Source organism: Triturus cristatus, chromosome 1_2 (genome assembly GCF_964204655.1).
Source record: "Triturus cristatus chromosome 1_2, aTriCri1.1, whole genome shotgun sequence".
NCBI classification, from domain to species: Eukaryota; Metazoa; Chordata; class Amphibia; order Caudata; family Salamandridae; genus Triturus; species Triturus cristatus.
In genome coordinates this window covers 269,350,579-269,372,123 of record NC_140580.1, presented here as the reverse complement: position 1 = coordinate 269,372,123, position 21,545 = coordinate 269,350,579, and the positions used below count along the sequence as shown (strand labels likewise).

At 46.9% G+C, this 21,545-nt stretch overlaps 1 protein-coding gene across 2 annotated transcripts in view; it reads right to left on the bottom strand.

The window, feature by feature from the left end:
* Nucleotides 1-21,545, bottom strand: part of LOC146867147 (DNA-directed RNA polymerase III subunit RPC7-like) — a 100,789-nt gene that overhangs the window by 52,474 nt on the left and 26,770 nt on the right. For both annotated transcript variants that reach the window (XR_014961086.1, XM_085603644.1), the window contains exons 3-5: nucleotides 13,677-13,806; nucleotides 10,392-10,460; nucleotides 9,771-9,827 (exon numbers count right to left, since the gene is read on the bottom strand). Coding sequence is in view for 1 of the 2 variants with exons in the window: in XM_085603644.1 (XP_085459770.1) it covers nucleotides 9,771-9,827; nucleotides 10,392-10,460; nucleotides 13,677-13,806 (256 nt within the window). In the remaining variant the exon portion in view is untranslated. The remainder of the gene's footprint in view (nucleotides 1-9,770; nucleotides 9,828-10,391; nucleotides 10,461-13,676; nucleotides 13,807-21,545) is intronic.

Here is a 21,545-nt window from a genome sequence, read left to right as displayed (position 1 = left end):
AGGACTTCAGGAGCCAGATTGCTAGATTCAGTTGACCTGGATCGGGGTGCCTTATCTCTCCATGGTTCTGCGTTAGCAATGTTGGGGAGAGGCGTAATTTTTGGTCTGGAACCACTGAGAGTTCCAGCAGTGTTGTGAACCACGGTTGGCGTGCCCTTGTGGGAGCCACTAGGATCATCTTGAGAGACTGTTGCCTGAGCTTGCGTACTACCAGGGAAATCAGTGGGAGTGGCGGAAAAGCGTACGCAAATCTGCCTGACCAGTTCATCCATATTTCATTGCCTTTGGACAACGGGTGTGGAAACCTGGCGGCGAAGGTTGGGTATTTTGCATTTGCGTGTGTGGCGAACAGATCTATGTCTGGTTGACCCCACAGTTGGAAAAATGGTTGAAGAACTTGGGGATGAAGTTCCCCTTCGTGTATCTGCTGTGTCTGCTGATTGTGAACTCCTGGAAGATGTTCTGCAAGCAGGTATATGTTTTGTGGAATGGCCCATCTCCAAATGTTTTGTGCGAGCTGGGATAGCTGCAAAGAATGTGTGCCTCCTTGTTTCTGTATGTAATACATGGCTGTCATGTTGTCCGTCCGGACTAGGACAGTTTTGTGCTGTAGATGTACTTGGAATGATTTTAATGCTAGAAATATTGCTAGTAATTCTAGGTGATTGATATGGAGCACTTTCTGTTGAGTGGTCCATTTGCCTTGAATTGTATGTTTTAGGAGATGGGCTCCCCAACCGGTGAGTGATGGGTCTGCTGTTAGCACTATATGTGGAACCGGTTCGAGAAACGGCCGCCCTTGGGAAAGGTTTTGTGTGTTCCACCACTGCAGAGAGCAATGTGTGCGGCTGTCCACCAACACCAGATCTGTAAGTTGTCCCTGAGCTTGGTTCCACTGATGTGCTAGGCATTCCTGTAAGGGGCGCATCTGAAGTCTTGCATGAGGTACGATAAAGATGCAAGAGGCCATCATTCCTATGAGTTGCATGAATACCCTTGCTGGAAGGGAGTGCTGTGGTTGAAATTTGGCGATTAGGGCTTGTATAGTGGCTATCCTGGCTGGACTGGGATATGCCAGAGCTCTGGAGGTATCTACTGTGGCCCCTAGATACTGATGTATATGAGAGGGCTGAAGATGTGACTTGGTGTAGTTTACTGTGAATCCCAAGTCGTGTAGCAGCTGGATGGTTTGATGAGTGTGACAAACACACTGGTTGAATGACTTGGCTTTTATTAGCCAGTCGTCGAGATATGGAAAGACATGGATTTGTTGTCTTCAAGTGTGCTGCTACCACCGCAAGGCATTTTGTGAACACTCTGGGTGCGGTGGTCACCCCAAATGGAAGGACTTTGAACTGGTAGTGTTGTCCGTCCACTATGAACCTTAGATACTTCCTGTGAGCAGGATGTATGGGAATGTGGAAGTAGGCGTCCTTGAGATCTAATGTGGCAAGGAAGTTGCCTTGTTGCAGTAATGGGAGGACCTGTTGGAGAGTGATCATATGAAAATGATCTGACTGTATTTAAAGATTGAGGGGTCTGAGGTCGAGTATTGGTCTTAGAGTACCGTCCTTCTTGGGGATTAGGAAATATAGTGAGTAAACCCCTGTTCGTTGATGCTGTAAGGGAACTGGTTCTATTGTGTGCTTTTGAAGCAGTGAGAGAACCTCTTGTTTTAAGAGTGAAAGGTATTCCGTGGACATTGGACGCTGTTTGGGTGGTATGGTGGGTGGGGTTGCTGTACGTTCCAGGCAGTAACCATACTGGATAATTTGTCTTACCCACTTGTCTGTTGTGATGGAGTCCCAGACAGGTAGGAACTGTGAAAGTCTTCCCCCGACCGGAGTCGAATGGTCTGGAGGGAAGTCACTGTTTACTAGTGGGGGAGGCACGAGTGTTGTTGTTACCTCGGCCTCTCCCTTTATTTATTTATTTATTTATTTAACTTATATAGCGCGTTATAACCACCGGGGTCTCTAAGCGCTGTTTGTCCAGATTACGTAGTGAGGTATGGCATTCACTTGATCCCAGCAGTGCGCCTAGGGTCTGCTCCATGCTTGCTTAAAAAGTACAGTTTTTAACTTTTTCCTGAAGGATAGCAAATTGCATTCCTTCCTAAGTTCTGGGGCCAGTTTGTTCCACAAAGCTGGGAGTGTGTTGGAGAAAGCACGTCCCCCCACCGTGGCCAGTTTGAAACGGGATTGGGACAAGAGGGTAGCGTCCGACGAGCGCAAAGTCCTGCCCGGTATATATGGGAGTAGGCGGGATTTCAAATATCTTGGTGCTTTACCATACAGCGCCTTGTGTACGATGCACAATCCTTTAAATACAACCCTCTGCCGAATCGGGAGCCAATGTAGCTCCTGCATCAGGGGGGAAGAATGGGCAGTCCTGGGTTTCTTATAGATCAACCTGGCTGCATCATTCATAACCCCCTGTAGTTTATCCAGCAACCGCTGGGGTAAACCTATATACAGGGAGTTCCCTTTGTTGTTATTTCCCCTCTATCCGCCTCTAAAATATCCTCTGTTGGGGGATGTTTGCGTGGTGTTTTTGTAGGAAGAGGAGACAGTCTCTGTTCCAATGTTTTTGGATGCTCCTCTATAGAAGGAGCGACGAAAGGAACCGCGTGTGGATGGAGACTGTAATGCTCCCATGGATTTAGCAGTCTCTGTGTCCTTTTTCATCTTCTCTAGAGTGGTGTCTACAGCCTGTCCAAAAAGTTGCTCCTGATTGAATAGCTGGTTGAGGATAGTTGTCTGTACCTCTTGTTTAAAGCCTGAAAAACGTAGCCAGGCATGTCGTCTGAGTAGCACACTAGTGTTAATGGACCTAGAGGCTGTGTCGGCTGCATCAAGGGCACACTTGATTGGGGCGTTGGTTATTAATTTGCCCTCTTGAATTAAGTTATTTGCCTGGGTTTTGTACTGATCAGGTAAATGTTGTGATAGGGTTTCTAGTCGGTCATAGTGAGCCCTATCATACCCAGCAAGTAATGCTTGGGAGTTGGCTATGTGCCAGTGGTTGACTGCTTTGGCAGCAACTCTCTTGCCAGGGGCATCTAACAACTTAGATTCCTTATCTGGAGGTGGTGCGTCACCGGAGGTTTGAGAGTTGGCGCGTTTCCTAGCGTTAGTTACCACTAGTGAGTCTAAGGGTAGCTGCCCTTTGATGCAGATGGGATCATCGGGGGCAGATTTATATTTTTTGTCAGTCCTGGGATTGAGAATTCTAGCTCTCACTGGGTCTTTGAGTATGTCAGGGGCATGTTTAATGACCCCTTTGAGCACTGGCAGTATTTGAACAGTCTTCTGTGACTGTTCGAAGGTGTCTAGAAGGAAATCCTCGTCTGCAGGGTCTGAATGCATGTGAACACCATGGTAGACAGCAGCTCTATTAACAAGCTGACCAAAGCCAATATTGTCATCTGAGGGAGATGGTTTTGTTGGATATGGCTGTGGGTCAGGGAGGTCTGGGGGATCTACTGGGTCATCATAATCATCCCAGTCATCCTGTGGTGTGTCCGTGTCATCATCAGGGTCAGTGAAAGGGTCATTGTTGCCTCCCCCACCCCCTAAATCATCATTATCATCATCCTGTGGTGGTAAATGTGGTGGAAGTTGTAGAGGGGAGACAGGTTTAGGAGGAAGAACAGGAGAAGAGGGTCTTATAGGTGAAGTGGAACAGTTGTTTTTCCTTAACAGGCACTGCAGGAGTGTCTGGTGTGTCCAGCTTCCTCTTCTCGTATGGAACAGCAGCCACACGTCCTGTTTTGGGGTCTATATGGAGTTTTTTTTGCTTGGGTTTGACAGGATCCGGTCGAAAAAGTTCTTCCTCTGCGGTAACCCCTTTCAGCGCTGACTTTTTGGGGCCCGAGCGGGGTTTGGTTTTCTGCTCCGAGGCCTTAGGAGGTGGTTTGGAGTCCTTTGGCTTGGCTATGGAGACAGAAATCTTTTTCGGTTCCGAGGGCTTTGGCTTCGGATCCGATGGTTTGTCTTTCGGCGTCGACGTGGTCGGTGCCAACTTTTTTTTGGGAGTAGGTTGCTCTCCCGTCTTCGGTGCTGAAGGCGCCTGCGGGACACTGATATGCGGTTTGCTCGGTCCCGAGCTACCGAAGGCTTGTCCTGTATCTTCGGACCCGGGCCCGGGCCTTCTGAAGCTTGTTTTCGGTCGCGACTGGGGCCTGCAGGCGAAGTCTTGACCAGGGCCTTCTTTTTTTCGGGTGGGGTTGGGATAGGGGTAGATGTACACACTCGTTGACCAGGAGTGATGTGGTCGTCTGAGTCTGACTCGTCTGCTTCGGACACGATTTCCAAATCCTCTGAATCTTCCTCTGGGACATCGGGGCCTTCATCGAAGAATATCCACTGGTGCCCGGCGATCATGGATGGTTTTCTTGGATCGAAAGGAGGCGCAGGCCTGGCAATTGTTCTCGTCGTGGTCGGGCGAGAGACACAGGTTACAGACCTTGTGATGGTCACTGTGTGGGAATTTGGCTGCACACTGGGGGCATTTTTTTAATGGAGTCCTTTCCATGAGCTGTAGGCCCGAACGGAGTTGATAGGCCCAGCGGCCCGCATCGACGACCGGAATAGAGTAGTTGAAATGCGCGTCGAAGATCACGCGATCAAAAACAATACCGTAGATAGTTTGCGCGTCGAAAAGGTTTGGAAAATAAGGTGTCGAACCGGAGCGCAAAAGCTACATCTAAACCCGATGGCGGAAAAAAACAATCTGAGGATGGAGTTGATGCTCATGCGCACTATCGTCCAAGGGAGGAGTCACCTATCTCGTGACTACAAAAGACTTCTTCCAAGACAACAAGGAAGTGCAAGCATCCGAGCCCAGCACCAGATGGCGATCTATGCACAGTGTACGATCTGCAGCTCATATGCCTCGAACTTCCAGTTGCTGAAGAACCAAAGCATGGGGCTAGGTGGAATGACACCTTTAGAAATTGTGCTAGTGAAAGCAAGATAAAACTGAACTTGAAAACTGAGCTACTGGACAATCTCAGGCGAGATGTCTCATGATGATCTGAAACAACATGGTAGGAAATATTATAAATTGCATTCAGCTGTCAAACGAGGGAGATCAAACATTGGTGAAACAGTGATGTTGACCTTTATGTCAGCAGAACACAATGTGACAGTGCTGCATGTTTTGATTCAAGGAAAGATGGTATTGTTAGAGACCTGGTTCCTCCCATTTCCAGAAATAATATTAAAAATACTTGTAAAGAATAAAGTACTAAAAGACGAGAAAAGGTTCTCCATTGACTTCGATGGCCTTCTATTGAAATTGAACGTGGTCCACCAGGGCAAAAAATAAAATCTGTTTTTTTTTTGGGTTCAGACCGCCAAGACCTTTTTAGTGCAGCTTCAGAGACATGAGTTTTCTATGATTCTTTGTCAAAGTTAGTGGATGTTACCTTTTTTTACTGTCCTTATATCTCTGGGGTTGTTGAGGGACGATGTCAGTGTTGCTTTTAAAGATCAAGAGGTTCACAGAGGATTCTCATTTGGAGAAGAAACAAACGGGAAAGTATATGCTGTATTCTTGTTTTGACTGAATGCATTTTCCAACAGCTGTGTGTCTCTGCTGTTCTTTGTCTACCTCTTTAGGCTCCAAGCAAGCAGCTGTGGATTCTGTTATGTTAGTTTCTGACTGCTGTGATGCGAATATGCAACAAAAATACGATCAGAGCTCTGGGTGCAGTTGGGTATAGGGACACAAAGTTATGAGCTTCAGGCCAAGTGTTAGATGTGCCAATAGCATATATGAGGACACAAAATTGTTTAAAATTAAATGTTTCAAAATCTTCTCCTATTTGTGGGGAGCATTGTTCACCATGCTAGTAAACTTCAGAGTAATCCAGTGAACATAAGGCGATATGAGAGACCACATGAGGAAACATCAGCGTGTGCCCCTACCCGCAAAATAACATCTCCAAGTGACTTTTTTCCCCCCACTTGATTTTGAAAACAAACTCAAGGCACCAAATATGATCCAGGGGCTTGAAGACAATCATTAGGAATGTTCGCCAGGTATCACACGTATGTGGAGCATTGTACATTCCTTTAAGAAAGCATACCTCTGTATTTCTTTTCCTCTGAAGAGGAGACACTATCCAAAGAAGACTGTTCTCAAAAGGCCAGTCCCATATCTGAATCACTAGGACAAGAAGAAAATGAAGAGTTCTTTTCATACATATGGATCCAATATTAGACCTTGAAGTCATGTCAATAAGGTCTTAGTTGGCTCAGAACTATTGCAAAGCTGCCTCATCACTACATGAAATCCAGAGGAGGAATTCCACTCCAGCGTTGGAAGGGGGAGGTTTTTAATCTGCCTACACATAACACAAGCATTCTGGTGAGATGTTTCCCCTTTCATTCTGACAGAATAGCTTCCTTCTAAAAAACAACCAAAGAGGAGGAGCTGGATGTTTACCTTTACCCAGGGTTGCCTTAACCACAAACAATTATGCAGAAGGAGCCACAATAGCCACAACAGGTTCATTTGTAGTCATTCTGTGTTTTTGTCGCTGGCTTGAGGCATGGAGGGTTGACAATCAGGCCAAATCAATAAAGCAATGACATGATCCAAGAGAGAAGGCCCACTTTCAAGTGAAGGAGGTAGCAGAACAGTGGACAAGAACCTCAATAGGTGTCCTAAAGAGGCAGGTTGAGAAACAGGAAGCAAATGCATGGTTTCTATGGCTTTCGGTGTATGATAATACTTTGTGGGATGCATAGAACTCTGTATCATTCTCAGAATCAGAAGAATCCATATCTGAGTCTAATATTTGCTCTTTGAACATGGAATGACAAACTGATTCATGCCAGTTTAGAAGCAAGTAGACGCTGCCCTACTAAGACTGAATCAGAATCTAGCAACAGCAAAAGAAATATTGTGCGTTTCAAGCAAGCCATCATATCGTTCAGAAACTGGTCTGAAAATATATAAGACTCTTTTTGAGATTCTTAGCTGAATCAAAAATTCTGTCAGCACTAATTCTTCTAGAAGAGTTGTTACTTGAAAAACATAGCATTGTCTTCTTAACCTGAAGTAGTGCAAGAGATATTAAAAGTACCAGGAACAGAATTGATGGCATGCTCAAATGTATTATCCCCTACCAGTCTTGGAAGCATGTATGTTCATAAGCAAAAGTGGGAATGAAACAGAAGAAGGATGAAAGTCATGTTAAAACAATAAAGCACTATGCTGCAATGTGGGTACTTAGAATGCCATGGAGAGAAATGAAATTGGTGGAGAAGGCTCAAATTCCATCCACTGGAGTCCTTAACAATTTTCACCAGGAACTAACAAGATAGCCACTAAGCCGCCCAGTGAAAATATGTATTGCCTTTGTGAGACATTGTACTACAGGCTGTAAGACAACCTGTGGTATCAGTCGCTAGATCCCCTGCAGATCAATGCCGAGAACAATATTCAAGAACATCCTCCTCATCATCAATTTGACCTCCTTTTTAGGCAGACCAATCATCAAAAGTCCCTAATTATTAGCAAACATCCCACTGAGTTCTAGACATCCTCTACCGGGTCTGGTGGCTTAGTGGACTTCACTGTGAAGGACTGTGTTCGACCTCATGGTCACAGGTTCGAATGCCAGCAGGTTTATTCTGTACCATTGAGTTGGGAAATAATTAACATCTGTTATTCAGTGCCAAGATACCCTTGGATTGACGTGCACTTTACAAATACAAAGGGTATGTTATACCAGGATGATCCAAAAGAAACAAAGTCTTGACAGGAGAGCTGTTCAGATTCTACCAATCTCCAACTCTCTGTAAAGTCAGCAAAAGATTATCCATTCAACAGATCTCAGCTTTTTTTGTAAACAAACATAACAACCTTCTCGCTGACATACAAACAGACTGAAATCTAGGCAGAGGGAAGAAATCTGCCTTAATTACCTGTTGGAACCACCCGAGAACAACTGTGGACGCAGTGTTGCCACACTAATACTACTGGATTTCCATTCTATTTTTGGCATGGTGCATCATCTCTTCAAGGTTGAGCGAGGCTTTAATGAACCTACTTTTTGACTACCCCACTATAAGCTCCAACATCATTTGACATCTGTCTTTCATCAGCTCCTTTTCACGAACAGTAGCTACGGAAACCCATGTTTGTTTTTAAATCTCAAGAACTGTACAACACCCCGAATGAGCCCTGCCTTTGACAAGCAAACTGAGGAAGGACTTAGGAAGCAAATGTCGCCTAATTTAACAAAACAGTCTTTTTTTATCCATACAGGTTCTATCTAGCACATACAGCCCTCTCCATTCTTTTGTCCACATATGGAAGGCCTCTAACAATGTCAGCTTGGTATATCCTGTATACCAGCACCACTTTCTTTCTTTTGCTGCCTTCCTCAACCATTCATTTTAAGTGTTTGGGCAGTGCATTAGCAAAACACCCCTTTTCACACATCCACACTTAAACCTCACCTTCTATAGGTCGAATAATTTTCTTCCGTAAGTAGTATAACTCAACTCACACCAATGCTAGAAATTCAACTGGGTACCAAAAGCAGCAAACTACATCAACCGACTACTCCTGGAAAAAAAACAAGAATTCCTAAACTAAAAAACAGGAATACCCAAAATCGATAGCTACAACGCTGGATTTTAGTAATGTGCCCTTCCTCTGAGGTCACAAAAAAGATGGTGCTTTCACCGAATGACCCGTTGTAAAATCAGGAACAGAGATCCCCAAACTTCAAAATGCAAGTGCTGAAAACGGAAGAACAAAATGTGCTTCTAGTTTAAGCGATATACCAACACTTTGTGCAATTCAAAAAGGATTTTGGGCACCAAGTTTAAGAAAAGACTATGAACCATTGGATCCCTACCTGTCGGTACAGAGTATAGTTTCTCATAATAATGGGCAAAAGTCTGTGCGATTTTTGGTAGGGATTTTTTTATTAGGGATCATTGCACACAGCCTGTCTCGTCCATGACCTTGGGGACTATCCTATTTACCTGCTGGTGGGAGGCCAGCCAATAAGGCAGTTTCCATTTGTATCACCCCAGCCATATATATTGGCCATCATTGCTCGCCAGAGGAGTTTAGTGGCTTCTAGGGAGTGTAGGTGCATGTCCTCCCGGACGAGGCTTAACTGGCAAGAGACCTCTTCATGGGGTTTGGATGTGATGTGCTGCCCCAGATGCGCAAGACCTGGGCCTCCAGCAGGGTGATGAGGGAGGCGCACTCACGCTCTAATTAAGTGTTTGGCAAATCCTTGCAAGGTAGCTTTGCTGGTGGACCAGAGTGTGCTCACTCGGGCTACGGTTCCGGTGTTGTTAAGGAAGTAAGATTGGAGCTCTTTTTTCAATGCGTGGACAAAGGTTCAATCTTGGAGGTACCATGTATTAATACGCTATATAGGTCATGCTGCTGAGGAGGGATGCCCAAGCCGGAGGAGTAGTGGGGAATGACACAAACTCAGATTTAATATTAACGACTGCAGAGTCTCTGAACACAGGCCTATCTTTTTATGTGAATTCTCTGCCCCCACTGCGGAGTATTCACATAAAGTTACTATTAATCAGAGTTTGTGAAACCCTAAAAAGAGTAAACCTCCACAAAAGTGTTAAGTTTACCTTTGTTAATCAGATCCTTTGTAACGGTTGCAAAAATGCATAAAAATGTGTTTTTTGAATTCATACTACTTGGATTTTTTGTACCATCCAACCACACTCATGGATTGCTTATACCTAGGTTGATGAAGATGTACTTACGGTCTTTTTGCACTTTTCGAACCCGAATCTTCAGCTCTGGGGGCAGTCGCTTCCAATCTGCGTGGACAAACAGATTTTCAGATTGTATTTTTCTATGATCACCTATCGTTCTGTTTTAAGCTATGTGGCATGGGGGCCCTATCTGTCTTGTGTTTTGATTATTGTTTTACAATAACGTCTAAGGAAAGCTCACCATTTCTTTAACAGCTGCAAAGAGCTCTGCAATAAAAAATAATTTTACATTTGACATATTTGTTTATGGTGCAGGTTAAACACACCAGTGCATATATGTTTCTTATTTTTTATTTGAAGAAATTGTAAAGTGAATCATATGGCCAGATTTCCTGGGTCTCTACATAAACGTTGTGAAAATAATAAATAAATAAATAAATAAATAAATCTACAAATCACCAAAAGCTGAATAAGTGAAAGCACCGGCACATGTAAAACTAGATAATGCATTAATAAGAACAACATGAAGAAGCGCGGTAAGACTGTACACAACTTAACAGTGCAGTGCTGTTGCTGGCTTAAAAGAACACTGTGCAGCAACACTTTCACAGATGACCTTTTACTAATGCGCACGTCACAGAACAATGCGGACATCCTTGATGAACCTACCAGGGTTCCAGTCTATTGCGTTGTCCATGGGTCCTGAAGTCTGATATTTATCCGAGTAACGCTCCACATCTAAGAAGGGATATAAATACCATTAGGGCACAAAAATAGCTACCGAGCTACAGGATGTTCAAGAAAACAAATACTGATCCTGCAGACAAGGAAAGATACAGAGACGGCACAAGACAGGTTCACAGAAACCAAAGAGTTGTTGAGTGCGTCAGAATAAATCTGCTGCTTCGTTACTATTACCCGTGAACAAACATGTAAAACAAACAAATGCAACTTATACTAATTAAGGTCTTTGCTACGAGAAAATCTGCACTGTAACCTGACCAAATGGAAATGTCCACTTTGAAGTTGCAGCAGATTCAGCTGACCAGGCCTTCAGAGAAACTGCTTAAAGTGCATTATTTATTTTTGGTTTTCTCTCGATGGACCCGAGTAAGTTCCTTGTGGTAAAATTTAGACATTACCCAGTCCTCAAAAAATGTATTCACCTATTACAAATGGCATCACACCTGCAGATAGGGCCCACCATTATATGGAAATTGTAACACTGTGAAGGCATTAGAGGGGGCAGAGATGTATTACAATACCACCAAGACAACCCCGAAAAATCTTCTGCTCCGAAAGTACATCCGTTTCTAGCCCAGGTTCATAACAACGATACTCTGAAGGTGGAAGAAGACACTTGAGACATGAATACTTGGGCTCTAATCTGGGTTTTGGCACTTGACCAAAAATCCTGCGCTATCCCCGAAACGATAAACTCTTGCCTCAAATTGGTAATATATTTAATGAAAATAAATGCTGCCCGACCCGATGTACGATTTCTCTCCAAACCCATCAATGAAGAGTAGGTTAGACATATCCATATCTGTAAAGCGCGAACAAATCACCCCTTAAGGTTTGATGCGCTGGGAGCCGTGGTTAAGTGAGCTATTGCCCAGAGACACATGGTGCTGAGCTGTGTCGGTGAAGGAAAGGCAACCCCCTACACAATTAACTCAAAGGTCAGGGAACAGGGGGAAAGGACAAATGACTATAATACACAAAATCCCTCTTGACCTATATTTCTTTGTATCAAAAATATTGTGGGCTCACATATACCAAATAAGAAACACCCTTATATCAACATAATCGTTGTGTCTGTTTATACATTTATTTATTTTTTTCCATCATTTTAGCATGTGAATGCAATTCTTTTCAATTTTTCCAAATGTAAAAGAAAGAACATCCCAAAATTATTCTATTTATACACAATCCACATTTTGCACCAATATAACAATTTGTACATATATATACACATTTAGAGAACCAAGACTATGGTCAGGATCATTCTAAATAAATAAATATGCAAAGTCAGAAAAGACAGTGATCAAAAATTCAAAAGAATTATCTACAAGAATTTCAAAAAATCCCCATACCATTTATACCTCTACACTCTTCACATTCGTTTCACTAACATCCATCACATACATCCTACACACCCCAGAACTGGGCCGCATGCACAAATACAGGCTAGCAGGGGTGAGAAACTCAACCCTCTGATGTAGTGCTGAGCGCTGAGGTGTGTCATACACTGAGCTGTGTCGGCGCACGGGATCGAACAGCAAGCCCCGTGCTCCGGTGTCAGCCGCTCTGGCCGCTGCACCAGACCTCTCCCTTCAGGGACTATTATTACCAATGCCAAAAAATCAAGTCTTGGCAAAGCCAATCAGTCTGGCGTTGCCTGCCAATCTTTTGGTTTTGTCAATGCTTATTTCGTTTTGCCATGACTTTTGGCACACATTATGGGAACTGCCAGGCCATCGATAATAAAATGTCCTCTCATATAGCACACGTTGCCAGTCCCTGGCAATGGAGGGAACTACTGTGTATGTAGTGGGCTTTTTGTGAAAGAGCAGTTTGCTGTCGCATACAGTGAAGCCGACAAAGGCTGAAGCGGGTCGATCCACTGCCCCATGATTTATGCTGTAGAAGGTGGAAGAAAAATGTGAATAGTACAACAATAGACTAATGGATTAGGAGGGCTAGCTGCAAATCTCCGATAAGTATATAATAAATCCAATTTGAGAAAAATCAAAAGATCTTGGCCGACGCCAGACCTAAACATACTGGTCCTTGCTAATCTCATTAGCTATGGGTTCAGCAAGAATCAAGGTGAACCAATGTCTAACATGTTTCTTCCACTGCAGTACTGTCCCTGACTAAACTGTTTAGTGGAACCCCTCTGGGGTCCTTTTTCAAAACTCCCTCACCTACTTAAAAGCTTTACTTTCCTTTTGCCCTCCCTCTTTCAGTTCTAATTCATTTGACCCCACATGCTTGGGCCACGCTGCATTCAATTCTGTTTACACCAAACTTGCCCTTCATCTTCTTACTATGCAGACTTTCTTAACCTATATTTACAGTGCCCACCCTTGCACTGCCCCGCCTTCCTTACCGCCATTCAATGCCTCACCAACCACCTTCTCCAATATTTTTTTTAAAGCAGGGACATTAGTAAAAATTGAAGGCAAACAACCATAACATACTTTTCTTTTTGCTTTTACCCCTAAAACTTCATTCAGGTCTTGGCATAAGTACCAGTACACAGACACAATACGTCAGTGTGCTGCTGATATTTTCTTGGGATTATCCATCACGCAAGTACTATTAAAGACATCATTTAATTGGATCATAGTTAATCACAGACATAAACCTGTGGGTACCTTGGTGCTCGAGATGTGTATTGTGCCTGACTCAAGAGTAATGGGAATTTACATATATGCAGGCGCCAAGCTTATCGCGTAGCATCCTGGAAATAGACAACTTTTGCAGTTACTTCATCTGTTTCCAGGATATTTGCTGTGCCTTTGCCGGACTCGCACCAGAAGTCTTCATGTATCTGACACTCCTGCCTCTCTCCCACCTAAATCTGATCAATGTGCCAGATCTGCATGCATCACAAGTGGCTCATCTATAATTGCACCAGGAGACGTCTTATCCAATGTTTGTCTAGGAAATTGTCCTCTAGTGCTACGTTATAAATAACTCTGACTTTAACCGAGCAGCTGAGCTCAACTGACCAGTAAAGCCTACTTATGATGTCACAAGAAACAACCGTCCCCAACTGGACCTGGTGGCTGCAATTTTGTTACCGCAGGACACGGCGAGAGAAGGTAAACAGTGATGAAACTGTGATTCTTTTTTTTGAGCAGTCTACCGATAAATTGAACAAGAAAAGACTGTAATGTAGCTTTAAATGCTTGCATAGATGCAGATTATTCAATTTGGAAGTACCTTTTTTGGGTGCTGCAGGCTTTACAAAGTAAGGCAGGTTCTTCATAGCTCCTCTCAGCTCTTGCTTCAGGGCCAACATATATTCAACCTCTTCTCCCATTTGCAGCGGGACAGGTTTGTAATCCAGGGGCTGTTGTATAAAGCATGAGTGAAAAATATAAATAATTCATGGACATCTTAGTAGTGCTTAATTTGGGCCGGGGCTTTCCGGTGCTAAGCACCGGCACTTAATTGGATTCCGGTGCTCAGCACCGGCACCTAATTGTCAACAACATATTTAGAACAGTCCACCACATGGTGGCGCTGCTCATCTAATTTAGAGATGAGCAGAACAGTAGTCGTTTAGGAATACAGTATACATTAAAAATGCTAATACCTACCTCCCCAGTCATTCCTTCATCTTTGGGAGCCTGGAATAATCTGAACTGTCGCATTTATATGTGAGAGAGATGGTTAGTAGTTGTTTTGGCAACGACGGCAAGAGCGATTGGTGGGGCAAGCTGCAGTGGCCTTCTTGTTAGTGCCCTGGCACTTAATATTTTACAAATTAAGCACTGTTAAACACTGAATGGACGCATACCTTGGAAATGTGCAGTGGTGATGCTGCATTTCCTAGCAACATTCATAGACAAAAGGAACCCAGTGTCCTTGTGTAGATTATGGAAAATGACGACCATGTCTCAAAGCACAGAAGCATACCACAAAGTCTTGGACATGTTCTTGACATCTTAATAATGAAAAATCTAATACTATATTCATATTGGTACAAATTTCCAGTCCCTTTCATTGCAGTACCTCCCCTATTCCACACAATTAGTTTCTGTACTTCTCCCATGAGGTCCAAATCTTTTCCCATTTTGTGGGGCACCCTCTACTTTTGTAGACCTTTTTCTCTGCCTGTTGGCACCCATCTATGTCGTGTTCTCAGTCTCTAATCTTGGGAGGAGTGGTAGTTCCCCACATTCTTGCAATGCTTTTTTTGCCACCCCGAGGCCAGCATGAGCCAGGTTTTAGTGTGTGCAGGCCAGTTTACCTCCCCCGTCACTCCCAATAGGTGCCACCTTGATTTCACCGGAACCTGCAGTCCCACTAAAATGGCCATTATCTGGGTCACCCCATTCCAATAACGAATGTTGGGGCAGGCCCAGATGACATGAAAGACAGTTCCCACCTTCCCGCAACCCCTAGCGCATTGGTCTGTGTGGCAGCGACCCATTCGATGTTAAAGTGTTCTGGGTGGCGTATGACCTGTGTAAGATCTGGAGTTGGACCAATCTAAATCTCGCTCATATGGCAATCTCTCTGGGGCTCTGGATGGCCCCCCTCCAGTCCTCATCTTTCTGGAGCCCAAAGTCTGTTTCCCATGCCTCCCTCAAGGGGACCAGGGGGTACGGGGAATTATTCATGATTTTGCGGTAGGTGTGAGAGACAGCCTTATCCACAATCGGGTCAAGTAATAGTCGGTCTTCCAGCGGGGAGTATTCGGGCATGTCTTAACTATAGATAGCAGAATCGCTCCGAGTTGGCCATCTGATATTATGTTTGTAGATCTTCAAATTTGATCATGGCCCCATTTCGCCAGATATCTCCAAGGCGATCTATTTCAATGAGGCTCCACCTACGAAAGTCCTGTAGGTGTCTCATCACGCAACAAGTAACATTCCTAGAGCGGGGTTTGCTCGGTCAATTTAGCGTCCCAGCCAAGTAGTTTCATGGCCTCTCGCCAAGCTCGCATACTGTAAGAAACTGCATTGGAAGAGATTTCTCGCAGCTCCTGCGATATAGTGTGGTTGGGTAGCCACCGTTTCCCATGACATGACCGTCTACCCAATATGCAGGCTAGGTGTGGGATGGAAAGACCCGATCATTGATAGTGATGAGCTGGGATGCCAGATAATAACTCCTGATGTCAGGAACTGCCAGTCTGCCCTCATAGACCCTTTCGATGCAATTTATGCAGTGCTCTGCTCAGATTACCTTCCTCCCACAGTAGGCTACACAGTTCTCCTTCAATCGGCTGAAAGAATACACTCAGGACATTATACAGGATGTTTTGCAGCACATACAACCGGCGAGGGAGAGCCATCATCTTGAATATGACTGCCCGACCCATTAAGGAGACTGGGAGCCGCTGCCAATGAGCTACATCGTCCCGCAATCTCACCACTTGTGAGTGTAGATTTAAGGCCATAAAATCTTCCTCCAACTTGGTGACTCAAATACCCAAATATTTGAATTTCTCCTGCTGTACCAATGCCGCAGACGTGAGGGGTGGGATGACGCCGGCTAAAGGGAGCACCAGTGCAACAACGAATTACAATTCGAACTCCGACCAGTCAGTATATCACTCTACGCCGATGACATGGTCCTCTATACCCGTCATCCGGCAGACAACTTAAATAAACTCATTAGAGAACATATACGCTTTAATCACCACTCAGGCCTCAGTATAAACTGGAATAAATAGGTGGTGATTCCGCTTACACCCACTACAGTGAAACCCCCGCTGGACTACCCGCGGCAGTGGCAGACGGATCCAGTCAAATATCTGGGTATTTGGATTCATCATGATCCGTAACTGGTACTTAGAGAAAACTACGGGTGAGCCATGTCGAAACTAGATGATCAGATAGTTATATGGATCTGATTGCCACTGTCGCTAGCGGATAGGATAGCTATACAAAAGATGGTGGTACTGCCGCGCTTTCTTTACTTATTCATGAATATACCGGTCAAGCCTACACAACAAGTATTAAATAAACTACGCGCTTCCATGCTCCGGCAAACATGCAAGAGTGGGATGGGCAGAACTGACCAGACCATATATACAGAGTGGGTACAGTGCACCAGATCTGCAACTATACTACTACTGTGCGCAAGCACAGCACGCACATTACTGGTTACACCCGCATGCACATATACCGCACATAGCAGTAGAATTTGATAGCGTTCGTCCCACCTCACTGGTCACCTATATACTGGAACCGAGATGGTACATCCCGTGGGCTCAAATAAATCCAGTATGTTGCACATCAACGGAGTGGCACAAGCTGGCAGAAAGGGCTCATAAACTCCCTACATACGCCCCAGCATTGCCCATGACGCATCACCCACGACTAACGGTGACACAAGAAAAGAAAATTATGATGCTATAAACGAAATGGGCCTCAGTGCCATGGGTGACATATTCCCGAATGGGCAATTCATAGCATCTACTGACATCTCACTAGCCGCTCACCGTACACACTTAAAAATATTTGCGTAGCTCAGATTGCGAATGGCAGTGAAAGAACTCTACCCCACAATCCCCAATGAGCCACCAACACATAATGCGCAACAGATTCTATTAACATCACCAACACGCCAAAGCCTAGTCACTCGCCTCTATACGGCGGCCCAACGGGAGCAACACCGAGCACAAGAAAAGGCCCTACAGAGATGGGAAGAAATACTAGGTATTCCCATTACCCAGGCAGACTAGGAGTATAGTTGCGCCCAGATGCAAATGCTCACATCAAACTGTAATCTGCGTATCAAATATTTCAAATGTATACAGCCAGCGTACTACACTCTGGTGAAACTGCACAAATATGGCCTGAGGAACAAGTTACTTACCTTCGGTAACAATGTATCTGTAAGAAACATTAGTTAGATTCCTCACCTTAGAATATTCCCAGGCGTCAGGCTGGATCCGGAAAGATTTTTCGTCAGCAATACCCCTTGCGCGTCGCTAGGCGTCGTCTGCGGCTCCGCGTCCGTCGTCGTGCGCCGGAATGATGTCGGAGTACTTAGACGCCGCCCTCGCGCGCTGACGTCAATTCTTGTACATAGCTTTCCGCGCCAGGAACGCAGAGCCATGCAAGAGACCAACACTGGTGCCAAAAAAGCTAGGGCCCTGAAAAGGATGACCTTAACCCTAGATGTCAGTTCGCAGAACGGGGAGGATGGGTGGGTCGGTGAGGAATCTAACTAACTAATGTTTCTTACAGATACATCGTTACCGAAGGTAAGTAACTTGTTCATCTGAAAGAAACACGTTAGTTAGATTCCTCACCTTAGAATAGATACCCCAGCAATACCAACCCCGGTGGTGGGTCTGCGAACCAAGATCACACCAGAAAGTCCTGGAGAACAGAACGGCCAAAGAAGCCGTCTCTCCGAACTTGACTGTCCAGGCAATAGTGCTTGGCAAACGTGTGCAGTGAAGCCCACGTCGCCGCTTGACAGATGTCCCGCAAGGGAACTCCCCGGCCCAGGGCAGTAGTAGCCGTTGTGGCCCGGGTGGAATGGGCCCTCAACCCAACAGGAGGGTCCTTTTTTGCCAAGGAGTAACAAAGTTTAATACACAACACGACCCACCATGAGATGGTCCATTTGTGTACCGCTTTCCCCTTCTTAGCTCCTACGTATCCAACAAAAAGTTGGTCGTCCACCCGGAACTGTTTGGTGCGGTCCAAATAAAAGGACAGCACCCGTTTTGGGTCCAGACGGTGGAGCCTCTCTTCCTCTTTTGAAGGATGCGAAGGCGGAAAGAAGGTGGGCAACGTGACAGATTGCCCGAGGTGAAAGGGGGTCACCACTTTCGGTAGAAAAGAAGGACGAGGCCGGAGGACAACCTTGTCCGGATGAACAGAAAGAAAGGGAGGCTTAGATGACAGAGCCTGGAGCTCACTCACCCGTCTAGCCAAGGTGATAGCTACCAGGAAAGCAGTTTTCAGAGTCAGATGACGAATGGGACAATTGTGAAGAGGCTCAAAAGGAGCGCACATCAGAAAAGTCAGAACAAGATTCAAGTCCCACTGAGGCATTACGAAGGGAACAGGAGGGAACATGTGAGTAATGCCTTTGAGAAAACGTGAAACAACAGGGGACTTGAAAAGAGAAGGCTGATCAGGAAGCCGTAAGAAGGCAGAGATTGCAGCAAGATAACCTTTCAAGGTGCCCAAAGCAGAGCCCTGCTGGGCCAAAGAAAGAAGAAAGAGTAGAACCTCAGAAAGAGGGGCGGAAAGGGGATCCACAGCCTTTGCTGTGCACCATGCCACAAATTTGTTCCACCGGCAGGCGTATACCGTCTTTGTGGAGGGACGCCTGGCTGCCAGAATGACATCACAGACTTCAGGAGGCAAGTCAAATGGCATCAACTGCCGCCGCTCAATCTCCACGCATGGAGGTGGAGGCTGGACAGGTTCAGGTGGAGGAACGTCCCCTGCTGCTGCGACAGAAGGCCCTCCTGAAGAGGCAGTCGTATCGGGGGATCGATTGACATACTGAGTAGCTCGGGATACCAGAACCTTCGTGCCCAATCCGGAGCCACTAAGATAACTTGGGCCCGGTCGCGCCTGATCTTCTTCAGCACTCTGGGCAGAAGTGGTATAGGTGGAAAGGCGTACAACAGACCGCAACTCCACTCGCGATGAAAAGCGTCTCCGAGCGAGTGCTGCCTTGGAAATTCCAACGCGCAGAACTGCTGACATTGCGCGTTCTCTTCGGTGGCGAATAGATCTAACCAAGGCTCTCCCCACTGCAGAAAGAGACCTTGCGCCACGTCCGAGTTCAGACGCCATTCGTGATCCATCATGCACCGGCGGCGGAGTTCGTCTGCTCTGGCGTTCAAAGAGCCCGCCAGATGTTGAACCACCAGGGTGATGCCCTGGTGTTCCAGCCATGTCCAGAGGCGCAGAGCCTCCTGAAAAGGGTCCACGACCCCACCCCGCCCTGTTTGTTGCAATACCACATGGCGGTGGTGTTGTCCGTGAACACCTGCACGACACTTCCCCGGACAGAGGGAAGGAAGGCTTTCAGTGCAAGCCGGATCGCTCTCAGCTCCAAAAGGTTGATGTGGAGTTGAGTCTCCGCCGGAGACCAGAGTCCTCTGATCTCCGCCTCTCCTATGTGGCCCCCCCATCCCAGGAGGGACGCGTCCGTCACTACTACGTGCTCCGGTTGGGGTAGGGAGAGGCATCTGCCGCTGACCCAATCGCGGTCCGTGAGCCACCACTGCAACTGTTTCGCAGTGCCCTCTGAGATCAAGACATGGTCGGACAGGTTGCCTCGATGCTGGGCCCACTGAAACTTCAGGTCCCACTGCAGAGCCCGCATTCGCCACCTGGCGTAATGCACCAACAGGATGCAGGAGGCCATCAGCCCCAGAAGCCGCAGCACCAACCTGACCGAAACCCAGGATAGAGGCCGAAAGATGGGAATCAGAGCCTGAATATCCCGGACCCGCTGCTCCGGAGGATAAGCCCGGAACTGCGCCGAATCAAGAACCGCTCCGATGAAGAGGAGCTTCTAGGAGGGACTCAGGTGTGACTTTGGCACGTTGATGGAGAACCCCAGCAAATGCAGGAGGTCGGCCGTAGTCTGGAGGTGGGAGACGACTAGCTGGGGCGAGCCCGCCTTCAACAGCCAGTCGTCGAGATAGGGGAAGACTGGAACCCCCGATCTGCGCAGATGAGCTGCGACCACCGCCATCACTTTCGTGAACACCCGAGGGGCACTGGTGAGGCCGAAGGGAAGCACGGTGAACTGAAAGTGCTCCTGACCCACCGTGAACCGCAGGCAACGCCGGTGGGCCGGCAGGACGGGGATGTGAAAATAGGCGTCCTGCAAGTCCAACGCTACCATCCAGTCTCCAGGGTCGAGGGCAGCCAGAACCTGAGCTAAAGTTAGCATCTTGAACCGTTCCTTCCGGAAGAAGGTGTTGACGCTCCTGAGGTCCAAGATTGGGCGTAGGCTCCCTTTGCCATTCTTGGGAACCAGAAAGTAGTGGGAATAGCAACCACGGTCTACTTCTGGACAAGGAACGCGTTCGACGGCCTCTTTGGCCAAGAGGGCCGTAACATCCTCCCGCAGATGATTCAAGTGATCCTCCGATATACGGTGGCACTGCAGTGGCATGGATGGAGGGGTCGTCTCGAAGGGGAGGGAGTAGCCTCTTCGGACGATTTGCAGCACCCACCTGTCCGAAGTGATGGAGTGCCAGTGGAGCAGGTGATGGTGAACTCTGCCGCCCACTGGCGTGGAATGGGCCTGAAAGCTCGGACTAGGAGGGCTTTGAGGCGGATGCTGCCGGGGTGGATGTGGACTGACCGCGTTGTCCTCTAGAACCGCCACGGCAGAACACACGTCCGCGACCGCGTCCAGGTTGGTTCTGCGGCCGGTGGCTAGGCGGACGTGAGGAGGCACCCCTTCCTTGGCCACGAAAGGGGCGAAAGGCGGAAGTGTGCGGCCGTGGGGCCGAGAGACCCAAGGACGTGGCCGTAGCCCGGGAGTCCTTAAAACGAGCCAGCGCACTATCCGCCTTCTCACCAAAAAGGCGTGCGCCATCAAAGGGCATATCCATGAGGGTACTCTGGACATCCCCCGAAAAAGACGTGGACCTCAGCCAGGCGTGGTGCCGGAGCGCCACCGTGGTGGAAATCGCCCTACCCAGCGAGTCTGTGGTGTCAAGTCCACACCGTATGGCATGTCGCGCTGCATCTCGCCCGTCAGCAGGTGCCTGGGAGAGACGTGTCCGGGCCTCCTCCGGACACAGTGGCAGCACGTCCTCCACCGCATCCCACAGAGAGTGGGAGAAACGGTCCAAGAGGCAAGCGGTGTTCAAAGACCGCAGGCCCAAACTCAGGGAAGAGAACAGTTTCTTTCCGAACTGTTCCAGCCTCTTGGATTCCCGATCCGGAGGAGCGGACGGGAAGGAGGATTGGGAAGTGGAGGCCTGGATAACCAGGCTCTCAGGGGGTGGGGTGTTGGGACAGGAAACTGGGGTCGCCCGGAGCAGGGCGGTGGCGCCGGGCCACGTTCCGATCCACAGGAGGAACTGTGGAGGGCTTGGACCAAGTGCCCTGCAGAACGTCGATGAGGGCCTCA